Source organism: Poecile atricapillus, chromosome 14, assembly GCF_030490865.1.
Source record: "Poecile atricapillus isolate bPoeAtr1 chromosome 14, bPoeAtr1.hap1, whole genome shotgun sequence".
In the NCBI taxonomy this organism is placed as follows: domain Eukaryota; kingdom Metazoa; phylum Chordata; class Aves; order Passeriformes; family Paridae; genus Poecile; species Poecile atricapillus.
Genome location: NC_081262.1, coordinates 3476446 through 3490977, shown reverse-complemented (window position 1 = coordinate 3490977; position 14532 = coordinate 3476446). Strand labels below are relative to the sequence as shown.

At 66.9% G+C, this 14532-nt stretch overlaps 3 protein-coding genes across 4 annotated transcripts; 1 reads left to right on the top strand and 2 right to left on the bottom strand.

The window, feature by feature from the left end:
• Nucleotides 1-288: 288 nt before the first annotated feature.
• PDIA2 (protein disulfide isomerase family A member 2) lies at nucleotides 289-3844 on the bottom strand. The gene is made up of 11 exons (XM_058849994.1): nucleotides 3491-3844; nucleotides 2913-3119; nucleotides 2498-2631; nucleotides 2289-2426; nucleotides 2099-2215; nucleotides 1896-2021; nucleotides 1623-1817; nucleotides 1174-1294; nucleotides 881-1062; nucleotides 718-801; nucleotides 289-567 (listed from the first exon to the last, which is right to left on the bottom strand). Exons 1-11 carry the CDS (start codon nucleotides 3723-3725, stop codon nucleotides 487-489), a joined length of 1620 nt encoding a protein of 539 aa, XP_058705977.1. The 5' UTR covers nucleotides 3726-3844; the 3' UTR covers nucleotides 289-486.
• Nucleotides 3845-3983: 139 nt separating this feature from the next.
• Nucleotides 3984-7959, bottom strand: ARHGDIG (Rho GDP dissociation inhibitor gamma). 2 transcript variants are annotated; one of them, XM_058849998.1, is made up of 6 exons: nucleotides 7657-7959; nucleotides 6376-6561; nucleotides 5331-5414; nucleotides 5172-5248; nucleotides 4607-4670; nucleotides 3984-4515 (listed from the first exon to the last, which is right to left on the bottom strand). In XM_058849998.1, the coding sequence occupies exons 1-6, from the start codon at nucleotides 7727-7729 to the stop codon at nucleotides 4316-4318; spliced, it is 684 nt and encodes a 227-aa protein (XP_058705981.1). In that variant the 5' UTR covers nucleotides 7730-7959; the 3' UTR covers nucleotides 3984-4315. The 2 variants fall into 2 exon arrangements, with proteins under 2 accessions (XP_058705981.1, XP_058705980.1); XM_058849997.1 differs by lacking the exon at nucleotides 7657-7959 and having other exon boundaries at nucleotides 6376-7613.
• Nucleotides 7960-8601: 642 nt separating this feature from the next.
• RGS11 (regulator of G protein signaling 11) lies at nucleotides 8602-13560 on the top strand. Its single transcript, XM_058849995.1, has 17 exons — nucleotides 8602-8704; nucleotides 9480-9576; nucleotides 9862-9912; nucleotides 9997-10103; nucleotides 10207-10258; nucleotides 10340-10398; nucleotides 10575-10651; nucleotides 10766-10847; nucleotides 10975-11043; nucleotides 11675-11704; nucleotides 11788-11849; nucleotides 12074-12187; nucleotides 12299-12414; nucleotides 12709-12796; nucleotides 12901-13039; nucleotides 13104-13186; nucleotides 13260-13560. The coding sequence occupies exons 1-17, from the start codon at nucleotides 8645-8647 to the stop codon at nucleotides 13384-13386; spliced, it is 1413 nt and encodes a 470-aa protein (XP_058705978.1). The 5' UTR covers nucleotides 8602-8644; the 3' UTR covers nucleotides 13387-13560.
• The last annotated feature ends 972 nt before the right edge of the window (nucleotides 13561-14532 follow it).

Genomic DNA, 14532 nt, shown 5'->3' with positions numbered 1-14532 from the left:
CGGCAGAGCTGGGGCTGCTCTGGGCTCCCTGGAGGGGTGGCCAAGCACGTCCTGGCCCCAGGGGACCAACATGTTGCCCCTGAAGGAAATGGCTCAGCAGAGAGGGGACAGTTGCCAGACAGTTGCTGGAGTTGCCAGAGGCTACAAGCCAGGCTGATGTGCCTGTAGAACCCCGTGTTGCCTGCCTTGGCTGGGACAGCAGCTCCTGGGGATCCCCTGGGTCTGGTATGCGCGAAAGAGAGACCCCAGCTAATCCCCCATCACCTGAACCCCACCAGTGCAGCACGAGGGCCAGCATGGAGAGCTCCTTGGCCACCTGGTTGCAGGGTTGCCAGGATGAGTGCTATAGCACAGCTGCCCCAGGGGGACAGAGGCCCTGCTGTGTTCCCAAGACAGGTGGGTGCTCCCAGCACATGGAGACAGACACAGAGCAGAGCCCACATTGTTTCCAGGTGTTTTATAGCACATGCCTGAGTAGGACAGGGCTCACAACTCATCCCGGGATTCATCTGTCCGCGGCACACTCGGATCCTCCTTGCCCGTGCTGTTCCCAGGGGTCTTGGTCACCTGGAGAAGGCAGCAGTGAGGCTTGGATGGACACACACTCCCTGCCTGACCCTGTCCCTGTCCCTGTCCCCATCCTGCAGGATCGATCCCCTCGCCCAGCAGGGCCCGGGGACACCCCTGGGCAGGGGAGCTGTCCCTGACCTCACTCACCGGAGGCTCCTCAGGCAGTGTCCCCCCGTTTTCCAGGAACTTGGAGAAGGTCTCCACATCTCGGGTGCTCTTGTACTCAATCATCTGGAACCATGGGAGCAGAGGGTGCTGAGGGTGCCCCTGTCCCCCAGGTGCTGGTGACCCCACAAGTGCCCACACCAACCTTCCTGCCCGGCCCCGCGGGGAAGTAGTGCAGGGTGGGGAAGCCGTGGATGGTGATGTTCTCCAGCTCGTTGGCTGTGGAGTCCATCTCGGCGATGACGATGTCCTCGCGGTCCTTGTAGCGCTCGGCCAGCTCCTCCCAGGCAGCCTCCATGGCCTGGCAGTGGGGACACCACGGCGCGTCTGTGGGGTGAGGGCATTGACAGGGGGTCTGTAACAGGGCTGGGGATGTCCTGGAGGGGCTGAGCCCCATGGCAGAGCTCAGGGAGGGCCATGAGCGGTCCTGGCACTTACAGAACTTGACAAAGACGTTCTTGGTCTCATCAAATGCCACCTGCTCAAAGGTCTTCCCCACCAGGACTTTAACGGGCCGCGTGTCCCAGTCCTCAGGGGGCTCCGCACTCAGCAGGTGAGGCTGTGGGGACAGTCAGGACAGTCACAGCCTGGCTGAGCTGTTCCAGAGGCCCGTGGGGCAGGGGGTATGTTCCTGTGCTGCCTTTTGGACCACATCTTCCCCTCTGCTGCTTTCCCCATCCCAGATCTGTGTGTCTCCATGCCAGCTCTCTCCTGCCTCCCTTGCCCGTAACAAATCCCCAGATCCTCAAGCCTGGCAGCGGGAGTATCAGTGGACAGGTCCTGGTGCTCACCACACAAGCATCATCCTTGGGTTTCTGAGCCAACAGCCCACCCCAGCACAGGGCAGAATCCACCGGTGCTGGCTGGCACCGTGCTGCACCCCTCACCTTCACCTTGCCGTCCAGCACCGCCTGGATGAAGGTGCGAATGGCCGAATCCGAGAAGTTGTCCTGCTCCATCTGGTACTTGCGATTGTTCTCCATCTTCACCAGGCGCAGGGTGGGGGCATCAGCAGCGGTCATGCCAAAGAAGGGCAGGACGTCGGCGCCGTGTCCGGTTACATCCACCACCACAAAGAGCACCTGGGCAGGGAATGGGGGACATTGAGGCTGGGGAATCCCAAAGCCACCCTCCATGTCCCTACCATGGGGCCACCTCACCTCACCCCGGAAGCCACCGGCAGCTGCCCTGAAACCGTCCTGCAGCAACAGCTGATCGGGTGAGGACTTGTTGAGGAAGAGCAGCATGTGATGGGGGATCTTTGCACCAAAGATCTTGCTGGATGTCTGGGGAGGAGGAGGAGGATGAGGGCAGGGCAGCCATGGCCCTCACAGACAGTGACAGGGCTGGGGATGGGCTGTACCTCGTTGGTGAACTCCATCACCAGCTGCAGGCTGTGGACGCGGAGCAGCCGGGTGAGCTCGGCCATGTCCAGCCCCCGTGCAGGGTCCACAGGGAAGTTTGTCTGTCTCTCATCAAACTGCCAGGGCAGGGGCCTGTGAGGGCTGAGGGGAGGACAGAATGGCCCCACCACTCCCCTGCCACCCCCTCACCTTCTTAAACAGGCAGACGGTGTCAGCTGACAGCCCGTACGCCTGGAAGAGCTCAGCTGCCTCTGCCACGCCGAATGTCGTGTCCACCATGTCAGCAGCCACCTCGAGGAACACCTGGGCTGCCTCACCCCTCAGGTCCTGCACAGCCACCCGTCAGCACCACAGCCATGGCCACGGCCGTGGTCCAGCCCCAACCCGTCCCAGCCCACCTTGAAGAAGCCAATGACCACCAAATCCTGGGAGTCGATGAAGGCAGCGGTGGTGTCGGTGTCCTGCAGCAGCGTGGCGCTGGGGCCAGCCCGGCGCTGCATCCAGCGCACGATGCCCTGGCTGTCCATGCGGCCTGGCACACAGATGTCACCTGATGTCCCCTCTCCAGGCTGCCACCCCTCCCTGTGCCACCAACCTCAGCCACCCGCCAGCAGCACTGCCCACCATCATCACCTCATACATCCCACTGTCACCTGTCCATTGTCACCACCGGGACGTTGCCACTCCTCTCACCATCACCACCCTGTGACCCCCACAAGGACAGTGCCAGCCTCGACCATCAGCCCCTGCCACCCATCCCAGCCCCACGGCAGTGTCCCCTCGATGGTGCCGGGGGCACTGCCGCAGCCCTACCGGTGTATGCCAGGGGGTGGGTGCGGTTGCCATCACGGAAGAGCTTGAGCGTGGGGTAGGAGGTGATGCCAAACTCAGTGGCCAGGGCTGTCTGTGCCATGGCATCCACCTTGCCCAGCCGGGCTGGGCTGGACTCATTCCTCAGCTCGGTGGCTGCCTGGGCAAAGGCGGGAGCCAGCCGCTGGCAGTGCCCGCACCACGGCGCGTCTGTGGGTAAGGGACAGCACTGATAAAGGGGACAGGTGTGGGGACAGCCCAGAGCCCACTGGGCCCCAGCTTGTGCCCTTCCCACACCCACACCGTGTGTCCCTGTCCTGTGTCCCATGCTAAACACCCCTCACACCATGCTCTGCCTGTGTCCCTGCTCCGTGTGTCCCTGCCCCGTGTGTCTGTCCCCATCCTGTGCCCTGCACATGGCCTGTGCTCTCCCCGCTCTGTCCCACAGCCTTGCCCCTGCCCACCCCACCCCCCTCCCTCCTGTGCTGTGTCCATGTACGTGTGTTCTGCCCACACTCAGCCAATATTCCCTACCCCACCCTGCCCCTGCCCACGGCCCTGCCCGCACTGGGGGCACTCACAGAACTCCACCAGCAGCAGCTGGTGCTCATTCAGGGCACGGGCAAAGTTGTGCTCATGGAGCACCAGGACATTGTCCTCTTCCTTGATCTCATCTGAGAGCACTTCATCCTCTTTCTTCTCCTTTTCCTCCTCTTCTATCACCTCTTCATCCTTATCCTGGCCCCCCAAAGCCGGGCCCAGCCAGGCCAGCGACAGCACCAGCAGCCAGAGCAGCCGGGACCCGCAGCCGCGCATGGTGCCGGCGCTGAAGATGTTGTCCAGGGAGGAGGACGAAGATAAGGGACCTGGGGGCGGGTTGTGCCGGTGCCCTGGGGCTCGTGGCCCTCCGCTACTGGCTGCCCGGCCCCGCCGATAAGGCAGAGGGAGCAGGTGCCTGTTTTCCAGGCGCTGCAGGGAGACCTGGCCCCGCCAGCGGGATGGGGACACGGCCGGGGGGGACAGGGACAGGGAGCGGGGGGACAGGCACAGGCGGTGGGGGCACAGACACACCAGTAAGAGACCAGTCTGTAGGGTTTAATGGCGATGGAAGAGCGCAGCCTGCGACCGGGCGGGTACCGGACACGGCACCACCACGGCAGGGTCACAGCCCCGGCCCCAGCGATGGGGACGCCGTGAGGACCAGGCGGGCGTCGATATTTAAAAAAAAACAGCAATTAAAAATAACTTTGGTTGCGAAGACCACGACCACGGGCTCTCACTCGCTAAGGGACCCCCCTCAACCCTTCAGGCGATTGGGGCAAGCGCGGCGGTGCCGGCGAGGGGTCCCCGGGATGGCGGCACCGCGTCCCCGAGCTGGCGGGGGGAGCCGGGGTGCGGGGGCGGGCTCAGTCCTCCCAAGCCTTCTTTATGCAGAGGCCCCACTCCCAGGAGAGGTGCTCCGTCTTGTCATCGTCGGTGACGAGGGAGCGGACGCGGTAGGAGCCCCGTGCCAGCCATCCCCGCGGCGCCTCCTCCGCCGGCGTCACCACCTCGTACTCCTCGGCCCGCGGCGCGTAGCTGCCCACCATGAAAACATCGCGATCCACTGGGCGAGGAGGGACAGGAGGGACGGGTGAGCGGGGCCAGGAGAGCCCGGGGGCCACCCAGCCCCCCCCCCAGCCCCCAGCCCCACTCACCGGGCCGGCCCCGGCGGTAGGTGAGGTGCAGGCACCGCAGCCCGCAGACGATCTCCCTGTTCACCTGCGGGGAGAAGGCAGGGGGGACTTGGGGAGTGCCCCGTGCCATGGGGACCCCTGGCATCCACCTCTTCCACCCCTTGTCAGAATTCAGCACCATCAAAGGTGGCAGGGACTCCAGGGTGGCGGGGATCCCCCTCAGGAGGAGCAGGGATCTCTAGGAAACCCTGGGACAGCCAGCATTGCTGGGATCTCCGGGAGAAGCGAGGATTCTGGGGTGGAAGGAACCATGCTGTGGCAGTCACACTGGGGACAGCGAGGACCTCAGAGGAGGAACTCAGGGGAACTCAGAGTGGGCAGAGGCTCAGAGGGGCACAGACCCCAGGGCTAAAGGGTGGAAGCAGATATGCCAAGGCAGGGAGCCTGGGACAGGCAGGGACACATGGGTGGCAAGAGGGACCCTGTGGGGCAGGGTCCCAGGGTAACAAGGACCCCTTGGGGTAGGTTTGAGGGCAGCAGGGCCATGCCCAGCCAGTGGGCACAGGGCACCACACGCTCCCCTCACCTTGAAGGACACCTTCACCCTGTAGTCCACCCCTTCCTTCAGCACAAAGGCCCGGCCTCTCAGCTCCTCCAGGTCTCCTGCACAGGCAGATGGTCCATCAGCCCGGTACCCCTTCCTCTTCCTCCTCCTCCTCGTCCCTTAGGTGTCCCCAGGGCTCACCTGTCAGGTCCATGGTGATGGGCCCTGGTGCCTGCTCGCACATCAGTGTCAGCTTTGTCACCTGCACGTTGGGCACGCTGGCATCTAGGGACAAGCAGCAGGGCCCAGACCTTACCCACCATGCCCAGTCCACCATCACCTCCATCCCAGCGAGCCAAGGGGCTGCCCATGGCCCTGCAATGGCAGGAAGGGCCACGGTGCCCATGGTGGGGGTGCTAAAGCAAGGGAGTGCCAGGCAGCCAGGCAGGGCACAGGAGAGCAGGGGCATCTCAGGTCACCCCATCACTGGAATCGGTGTCTTTTGGGGTAAGATCACATTTAAAGGACCCAGACACGGGTATTTCCCAGGGTGTACCATTCCCTGCCTCAGGAGCAGAACAAGGGGAAGCAGAGGAGGAGGATGCAGCACGGGCAGCCAAGGCATCCCTTGAGGTGGGCACTGGTCTCCTTCACGCCACCAGCCCAACCTGCACGCCCCCAGCTTTCACCCATATCACCGTGCACCCCTCAGGCACCCCACTGCTCTGCAAACCCCTCCTCTCCCCCCTTGTTTGCACCTTCCCCGATGCATTCATGGTTGGACAAGGAGGTGCTGGGCCCGTGGAGCACCCCAGGGACCCTCAGTGCTGACCAGCACCCTGGGGGGCTGCTGAGGGGGCCGTGGGGAGCGGGGGGCACCGTCTGGTCACCGGCAGCCGTGTTACCCCCGTGTCCCTCCCCCCGTCCCCGCCGTTCGCTCCTCTCCGTCATCCCCATGAATTCCCCGGTTCCCTGTAGCCGTTCCTATGGAAACTGCGGCGGTGATCCCGTAACCACGGCAACTGGGGTCCCCGGGCACCGGCACTCTGTCGGCAGGGAATGCCGGGGTCTCTGCGCGGGTGGGGGGCTCAGGCAACACCCAGGGGCGATTCCAGCCGGGATGTGCCCTCCCTGCCGGGGATGCCCCACGGGACGCCCGAGCTCCCTGAGCCCGCTGAGGCTGCATCCCCCGGCCGGGCTGCCGAGGTGCCGCGGAGCCCAAACCCGACTGCAGCCCCAGCCTTACCCACGGCAGCAGGGATGGCACCCAGCAGCGCCTGCTTGTACTTCCGCAGGCTCTCATCCCCTGGGTCCAGCTCCTGGATCTCCTGCAGGCTCTTCTTCTCCGGCGTCTTGTACGCCAGGGCCACGTCGGCATCCTCCTCCTCCTCCTCCAGCGATAGCGTCACCCCCTCCTTGTCAGCCATGATGTCTGCGGGGGACAGGCAGTGGCAGCCCCGGGGACACCCCCGGGGACACCCCCCGACACCAAGGCACTGCTGGGCAGGGGGTGGCTGGGCTGTGGAATGGGAAATCCCCGTGGGGAGGCCAAGCTGCTCCCCTGCTCGGAGCCGTGGGAAGGCTGCCAGGCTCGGTGTCCCCGGGGCCTGGTGGCACAGCTGAGACCAGAGGTGTTGCCGCCGGCTGCATTTCCGCACGGTCATGGAGCAAGGCGAGCCGGTGCCTACGCGGTGTGCTCGGTCTGGGGGGCGTTTGCAGACCCCCCCAGCCCCCAGAGCCCCTTCGTGTCACCCGGAGAAGTCCTTGGCACTGCCCTGCTGCCCCTTCCAACCCCGCTGGGCAACCTCCAGCCCCGTCTGCCACCCCAAATTCAAACCACCAGCAGCTGCAGGGCAAAAAGGCATCACTGGGACGGTGGTTCTGGTGGCTCTGGTGCTGCCAGACTGCTGGGGGGCACAAGGGCGGCTGATGTCCCCACAGTCCCTGACTCTCCCTGCCCACTGCATCACCCCCCCACTCTTGTGGCCGTAAGCGCTGAGCTCCCCAAAGCCCCTGGAACTCCATTGCTGGGGACGTGCTGGGAACACAGCATGGGACAGAGGGACACTGCCTCCGCTCAGCCCCGGGGCCCCAGGACCAAAAATGTGGGGCCACAGGGCCCAGATGGGGGTCCCCAGGGCAGCGGCAGTGATGGGGACACAGCAGTGGCCCTGCTGCCCCTCTGGGGCCCGTACCAAGGCCCTGCCCCTCGGCTGTCACGGAGCATGCGGGCACTCCCAGCCCGGGGATGCACCCACCTGGGGACTCGCTGGCGGCAGGGCAGCGTGGCATGCACCGGGGGCCACAGGCTGCGAGGTGGCAGGGGGACAGCGGGGGTCTCCCCCGTGGGACGCTCCAGTTCCCCCGGGCCCGGGGTGATGCTCACTCACGGATGCACCGGGTGCCCGGGGGATGCTCACCTGTTGGGGGCTCGCCCAACAGTGATGATGAGCGATGCTCGCCCTCCCTCCCCGGGGCAATGCCCCCCGCCACCCCCGGCCGCTGCCCCCCGGCCGCCGCCGCTCACCTCGGTAGCACAGCGCCAGCCAGAGCAGCTCCAGCAGCTGCCCGCCGGCCTCGCACACGTCCAGGCCGAGCATGGCCGGGCCGTGCCGGGCCCGCCGCCCCCGGGGCCGGGCGGGGCGGCCGCTGGCGGGGCCCGGGGCGCGGCTCTGCCGGTGCCGGCGGCTCCTCCCGCCCGGTGCCGCCGCGCTCGGCGGTGCCGGCTGCTCCCCGCGCTTCCCGCTGCGCTTCCCGGCGCTGCCCGGCGCGGCCCGGCGGGGCGGCGGCGGCTCCCGCAGACGCGGTGGCTCCGCTGCCCGCCCCCGCCCGCCCCCGCCCCTCGGCGGCTCCAGCCCCGCCGCTCGTGGGCGGCGAGACTGCAGTGAGCTCATCGCCGGGCGCACCCGCCCCGCGCTGCCCGCGCCCCGCCAGCCTCCTGCCTGCACCCTCAGTGCACTGCCCGCATCCCGCGAGCATCCTCTCCGTACCCTCAGGGCACTGCCCGCATCCCAGGAGCATCCTGCCCGTACCTCAGTGCGCTGCCCGCGCCATGGCCGCGCTGCCCGCATCCTGGCGAGCTCCTTGCTCACAGTGCCCGCACCATGACCGCGCTGCCCGCAGCCCCGCACGCTGCCAGCGCATCGTCCACCCTGCCCGCATCCCGCGAGCATCCTTCCTGCATCCTCAGTGCACTGCCCGCACCCTGCCCGCACCCTGCCCGCACCGCCATCCAACAGCCACAGCGCTGTGTCCCCCCTCTCCCGGGCACCGGGACAGCCAGGGCACCCCCCGGTCCCGGGAGGTTGGGGAGGGGGAGGCCGGGGGGTGCTGGGTGTTGCCGGGGATCCCACGGGCAGGGGGCACATTGACCCCAGGGGTCGGGGCCGGGGTTTGGGGCACCCGGTGGAGACGGCGGCAGCCGCGGGAGGGGCAGCGGGGGGGCAGCGGGGCGGGACCGGGCGGGGCCGGGGCGGGTTCGGGCGGAGAGGCTCGGCGAGGGGCGCGCACCCGCGATGACCATCGGCGGCCCCCGCGGCCGGCACCCCCGCCTGCAGATGCCCTGTCTGCGCAAGGTGAGCCACACCGGCACCGGCAGCCGCTCCGCGGGGAGGGGGCACCGCGCCGGGGCCGGGCACGGCGGAAACCGGGCACCGCCAACGTGGGGAGCGGGTACCCGGTGTTGGGACTGTGGGGATCTGGCACGGGCATCGTGGGGGGGGCGTACCGAGGGCACCGGGCAGCGGCACCGTGTGGAGCGGGGACGGGGCGCTGGGACCGTGGGGACCAGACACTGACACTGCCCTGGGTTACTCGGGCGTCGGAGGCGTGGGCGTGGGATCGCCGGGGACCGGGGACCAGCACCACCCAGAGAACGCGGGACAGCGGGCACCACCCCGGTCCCGGAGTCGCCACGGGGCACCGGGAATCGCCCCACCAGGGAATACCCAGGGGCAGCACCCCGGAGCTGCGTGTTCTGCTCCCCCACGCCGGGCTGGGGTGCTGCCACAGCCTCGGCTGAGCTCACTCCCCAAAACCGGGGTTCTCCGGGCCAGGGATGCCCGAAGGATGAGTGTTTGCAGCTCCAGCATCGCATGCTCGTCCAGCTGCTGGGTGCCTCGGTCAGGCTGTGGCGTGCCAGGTTGTCCCTAGGCTGGGCACGAGGTGTCCTGGGGCACTGCGGGGCTCCAGGCTGTCCCCAGGCTGTGCAGGGATGTCCCTGTCGGGTTGCGGGGACCCAGGCTGTGTGCAGGTCCCAGGGTGCCGGGGGTCACAATGAGGGGAGCCAGGCTGTGTCCAGGCCCGGTGCCGCCGTCGCGGGGCTGAGCACAGCGGTTCCTTGCCCGGCAGATGGAGCGGATGATCGTCAGCATGCAGGACCCCGACATGGGCATCAAGATGAGGAATCAGCGTTTGCTCATCACCGTCATCCCCCACGCTATGACAGGTGGGTCCCCGCCATGGGGTCCCCCGCGAGGAGGGTGGGGAAGGCGTGTGGGAGCCCTCCGGGTGTCCCCGGCCCCGCAGCAGCTCCTGTCCCCGCACCCCGGATATTCAGAGCTGCAGCTGCGATCAATTATGCATCGGCTGCGAGGGGCGGGCGCTCGCACGTCCTTGGCAGGGCCCCCGTCACCCTGAGCGACCCCTGGCAGTGCCACCAGGTGCCCCAGCCGAGAACCCCCCTTGTCGAGAACCCCCTATTGCCCCTCAATAACACAGCCTCTGTCCCCAGGGAACGACATCGTGGAGTGGCTCATCCAGAAGTACGGCATCTCCGAGGAGGGTGAGTGCCCCGGCACAGGCAGCTGGCACCGGGGGGCGAGTGGGGCTGCCGAGCCTCCCCGCAGCCCCCAATCCCATTCCGCAGAGTCGCTGCACCTCGGCAACCTCATCGTGAAGCACGGCTACATCTACCCCCTCAAGGACCCGCGCAGCCTGGTGCTGCGGGCGGATGAGTCGCCCTATCGCTTCCAGGTACGGCCGCACCGGGGCACGGCACAGCCCAAACACCGGGGCTGTCCCGGCTGGGCACCGTGGCACCCCATGGCAGGTGCCTCAGCCGCTTCCTCCCCCACAGACCCCCTATTTCTGGACCAGCACCAAGTGGCCGGCCACGGAGCTTGACTACGGTGGGTGCCGCTGTGCCGCTGGCACCGACACGGGCTGCGAGCCCTTCCCAGCCCCGCTGAGCGCCGCCGCTTCTCTTGCAGCCATTTACCTGGCCAAGAAGAACATCCGCAAGCAGGGCGATCTGATCGAGCACGAGAAGGTGAGCGGTGCCCTCCTCACCCCTTTGATGGGCTGGGGGAGTCTTGGCTCACCCAGGAGCGGGGTCTCACCCGTGGCGGGGGGCACCGGCTCTCCCTGTGCTGGAGTGGCTGCAGGACCCGGGGCCAGGCGAGGGGACAAGTGCCGCACCGTCCGTGCCTACCTGTCGCTCCCCAGGATAACTACAACCTCCTGCACAAGCGGATCAACCACACCTGGGACTTCGTGGTGATGCAGGCACGGGAGCAGCTCCGGTGAGTGCGGGCACGGCCGGCACCGCTGCGGCCCGGGGAGCGGCCGGGATGGAGCAGCCCTGGGTGCCGGGCAGGCAGGGTGCCAGCACCTCCCCGCTGCCTCTGCACGGCCAGGGCAGCCAAGCAGCGGCGCAAGGGCGACCGCATCGTCATCGACTGCCAGGAACAGGCGTACTGGCTCGTCAACCGGCCCCCGGTGAGCGCGGGCTGGGGGGGCGGGCTGGAGGGTGCAGCCCTGGCACCACCCACGGCCCCGGCCTGGGCAGCGGGGCTGGGGGCGCAGGGGGTCCCCCCCAGCCTCCAGCATGATGCTCTCGTTGCAGCCAGGAGCCCCTAACGTGCTGGAGCAGGGTCCCGAGCGCAGGAACTGCCACACCACCCGTGTCCAGCTGGTGAGTGGGGATGTCCAGGCAGCCCTGGAGCTGCCAGTGGGCACAGGGCACACCCAGTGCCTGAGCCGGCGTGTAGAGCTGCCCCGGTGGGTGCCCACCCATCTCACCCCAGGCTGTGCCCACATTTTGGGGTGAGGGGTGAGCCCCAGCTCTGCTAACATCGGTGTGTCCCCCCACCCCAAGCGTGGGGAGTCCGTGTGTCTGTCCTTGCACCCACTACCCCTCTGTGCCAGCACCTCTAATCCCTGCAGGGCAGCTGTGCTGCAGGGAGCCCTGGCAGCACTCACCAAGCCCTTCCTTGTGTTGTGACCCCACTAATGCTGCCCCAGCACCCCCAAGCTGTCCTCACTAACCACCCACTTTCTCTTCTCTGCGCCCTGTGCCGTGTCCTCTGCCCACGTAAGTGTCACTAACCCAGGGCTGGTGTCACACCAGGGTGTGGAGGGGGGGAGGCCACGGTTCATTCCACAGGCTGAGCCAGGAGGGCTGGGGGAATGAGGCTGGGGGTCGCAGGGATGGGCTACAGAGTCCCAGGGTGGGGGAATGGGTGCCTGGATTGTCCAGGGTGGTGGTGGCAGGGGAATGTCCTGGCCCCACCGTGCCCTCACACAGCCCTGTGTGTCTCTTGCAGACCAAGAACATGGATTACTACAAGCGAGAGGTGAGTGGGGAAAGGGGTGGGGGCAGCTCCTGGGGGACATGAGCTGCCAGGCACCCCAACATCTCCCCTGCGCCTGGCCCCAGATCGAGTACTGCAGGAAGGCCATGGCCAGGACCAGGGTGAAGTCCTCCATCTGCCTTGAGGGGTGAGTGGCAGCCGCTGCCCCAGCCACAGGCTGGGTCCCTGGTGGGGTGACAGGGCCACCCCCATCCCAGCAGCTGGTGCTGGCAGTGCTGCACCATGTCCCTCAGCAGGGAGTGGAGCTGAGGCTCCGCACAGCTTGGGCACATCCCCACCGTGTCCCCATCATGTCCCCATGCTGGCTGGGGGTCGGTGGCCCTGGTGTCCTCCAGCCACCACTCCTGGCAGGTACATCAAGTTCAACGAGCAGTATGTGCCCCACGACCCCATCATGTCCGGCTGCCTGCCCAGCAACCCCTGGATCACGGATGACACCACGTACTGGGCCATGAATGCCCCCACGTAAGTGCCCCAGGCCCCCCACAGCTCCAACCCACAGGACAGGGTTGTGGGGTCTGTGGGGTCAGGCAAGCTGCCATGGGCTGCCAGCCCCAGTGCTGCTGTCACCCACAGAGTGACGACCCCCACGAAACTGCGCGTGGAGCGCTGGGGCTTCAACTTCAGTGAGCTCATCAATGACCCTCTGGGCCGGGCACAGCTCCTCGAATTCCTCAAGAAGGAGTTCAGTGGTGAGCAGCCCCAGCCCCAAAACACTGCTGTGTCTTGGCAGCCCAGACCCACCACTGTGACCCAGCACTGCCAAACCCACCATGTCCCAGTGGTGCTTAATCCACTGTCCAATCCCAACACCACCAAAGCAACCCATTACCGTGTCCTGGCTCTCCTCAGCCCTCCAGCACATCCCAGTACCTCCCAGTTAATCTGCCCCAGTTTCCCTGGTTCCACTGTCCCAGCTGGCTCTGTACCCATGAGGGGTGCCCAGTGCCATGTCCCCATTGCCAGCACCATGTCCCCCTCCCCAGCTGAGAACCTGAGCTTCTGGGAGGCGTGTGAGGAGCTGCGCTACGGGGAGCAGTCCCGCATCGCCGAGATCGTGGACTCCATCTACCAGTGAGTGCCGGTGGGATGAGGATGGAGGTTTTGGGGGTGCTCAGGCCATCACGGTGCCCTGTCCCGGGGCGGGGCCGGGCTCACCGCCGTCTGTGACTCCCCAGGCAGTTCCTGGCTCCCGGGGCCACACGCTGGGTGAACATCGACAGCAAAACGATGGAGCGAACACTGGAGGGCATCAAGACGCCCCATCGCTACGTGATGGACGATGCCCAGATGCACATCTACATGCTGATGAAGAAGGTGGGTGAGGGCGGGGCTGGGCAGTGCGGGGCTGGGTAGGATCCTGACTTCTCTGCTCGCCCAGGACTCCTACCCACGGTTCCTCAAGTCGGACCTCTACAAGAACCTCCTGGCCGAGGCCATCATTCCCCCGGAGACCAAGAAGCGGTGAGGGCAGGAGCCGTCCCCTGGGGCCCACCTGGGGTGGTCCCCGCCGCTTCTGACCCCGTTCTGCCCGCAGGGTCTTCCCCTTCATGCGCAAACAGCGGCACTCCAGCCCCAGCCCGGCGCTGCTGCTGCCCGCGGGCGATGCCGAGGAGAGGAGCAGGAGCCCTTCCACTGCCGCCGTCCCCGAGGAGGAGAGCTGAGAGGCGCAGCCCCCCGGGAGCCCCTGACCCAGCACACCCAGCCCCGCCGCAGGACCCTGCCGGCAGTAGCACTGGAGGACAGAAGCCATATTCCCCCCGGGGCTGACCCCGCCGCAGCCCCCGCTCACATCCCCACACCCTCCCGCCCCTCGGGGAAGCCGCACCCAGCCGGCCTGGTGCGGGGTCACCCCCTCCTCCCACCCCGGGCACGACACAGTAAAACCCCCGTGGGGAAACACTGAGGCTCCCGTGGTTTTTGGGGAGCGGGGCCAGGGTGGCACGGGCAGGGTGGGAGGTGCACAAAGTGCTGCCCACTTCTCCAGGCTGGATCATGACCTGAACTCTGGGCTGGAAGCGATGTCCTCCCACGCCTGCAGCAGCCAGCAAGGGTGCAGAGCCCGGGAGGGGACCAGCCCCCCCAAACGTGTGCCCATGGCACAGCCATCACCCACAGATGTGCTTGCTCCCAGGGGCAGCACCAGCCTGGCACGGCTGAGCTGGCACAGCAGGCATTACCCTTGTGCCACCTACACCCCAGGGGGACAGAAAGGCCCCTGGAGTGGGGCTGGAGTGATGCAGCCCTGTGGGCTGGCAGGGGCACCAGGAGCAGGGCTGGCAGCTGAGCCACTCTCCCTGCCCATGGATTGTTAATCTGAGCAGAGGCTGGGGATCGCACGGCAGGATTATTCCCCTGCTGCAGAGGATTATCGCTGGTGGTTACATAAAGGAGAGGGGGGCTGATGCCCAGCAGTGCTCAGCCCTGGAGCCCAGCCTGCTCCACACGTACCCACACAGCAGAGCTGGGGACAGCTCCAGCCCCAAATGGACCAAGAGGCGCCATCCTGTATCCTGGCTAACAAACACCGTTGGGATGCCGAGGATGGCATCCTTCCCTGCCAGAGAGCCTGGCACGGAGCAAGGGGCATTCTCAGCTCCGTGCTGGGGCAGACAGAGGGCCCTGGGGCAGGGGAAGCTGCTGGAGCCTCGGTCACAGGATAGAGCTTGGGCCCTCGGTGCTGGCAGCCAGCGGGCAGTGACAGATGGTCCCGCGCTCCAGGAGACAGCGCCTGCCACGCGTCTCCCTCCGGCTTGATCCAAATCCAAACCCCGGCATGAGATTTTCGTGCTGATGGACTGCAGCAGGTA

Excerpts from the sequence above, each read along its gene's own strand:
- PDIA2 (XM_058849994.1), bottom strand. The coding sequence starts at position 3,725 with ATGCGCGGCTGCGGGTCCCGGCTGCTCTGGCTGCTGGTGCTGTCGCTG. Across the intron at positions 2,022-2,098 it reads TGATGGAGTTCACCAACGAG|ACATCCAGCAAGATCTTTGG; the intron begins GTACAGCCCATC and ends CCTCCTCCCCAG. Across the intron at positions 1,818-1,895 it reads CCGGTGGCTTCCGGGGTGAG|GTGCTCTTTGTGGTGGTGGA; the intron begins GTGAGGTGGCCC and ends TTCCCTGCCCAG.
- ARHGDIG (XM_058849997.1), bottom strand. The coding sequence starts at position 6,793 with ATGACCGTGCGGAAATGCAGCCGGCGGCAACACCTCTGGTCTCAGCTG. Across the intron at positions 5,249-5,330 it reads CATCACCATGGACCTGACAG|GAGACCTGGAGGAGCTGAGA; the intron begins GTGAGCCCTGGG and ends CTGCCTGTGCAG. Across the intron at positions 4,671-5,171 it reads GGGTGAAGGTGTCCTTCAAG|GTGAACAGGGAGATCGTCTG; the intron begins GTGAGGGGAGCG and ends TTCTCCCCGCAG.
- RGS11 (XM_058849995.1), top strand. The coding sequence starts at position 8,645 with ATGACCATCGGCGGCCCCCGCGGCCGGCACCCCCGCCTGCAGATGCCC. Across the intron at positions 8,705-9,479 it reads AGATGCCCTGTCTGCGCAAG|ATGGAGCGGATGATCGTCAG; the intron begins GTGAGCCACACC and ends CTTGCCCGGCAG. Across the intron at positions 10,104-10,206 it reads AGTCGCCCTATCGCTTCCAG|ACCCCCTATTTCTGGACCAG; the intron begins GTACGGCCGCAC and ends CCTCCCCCACAG.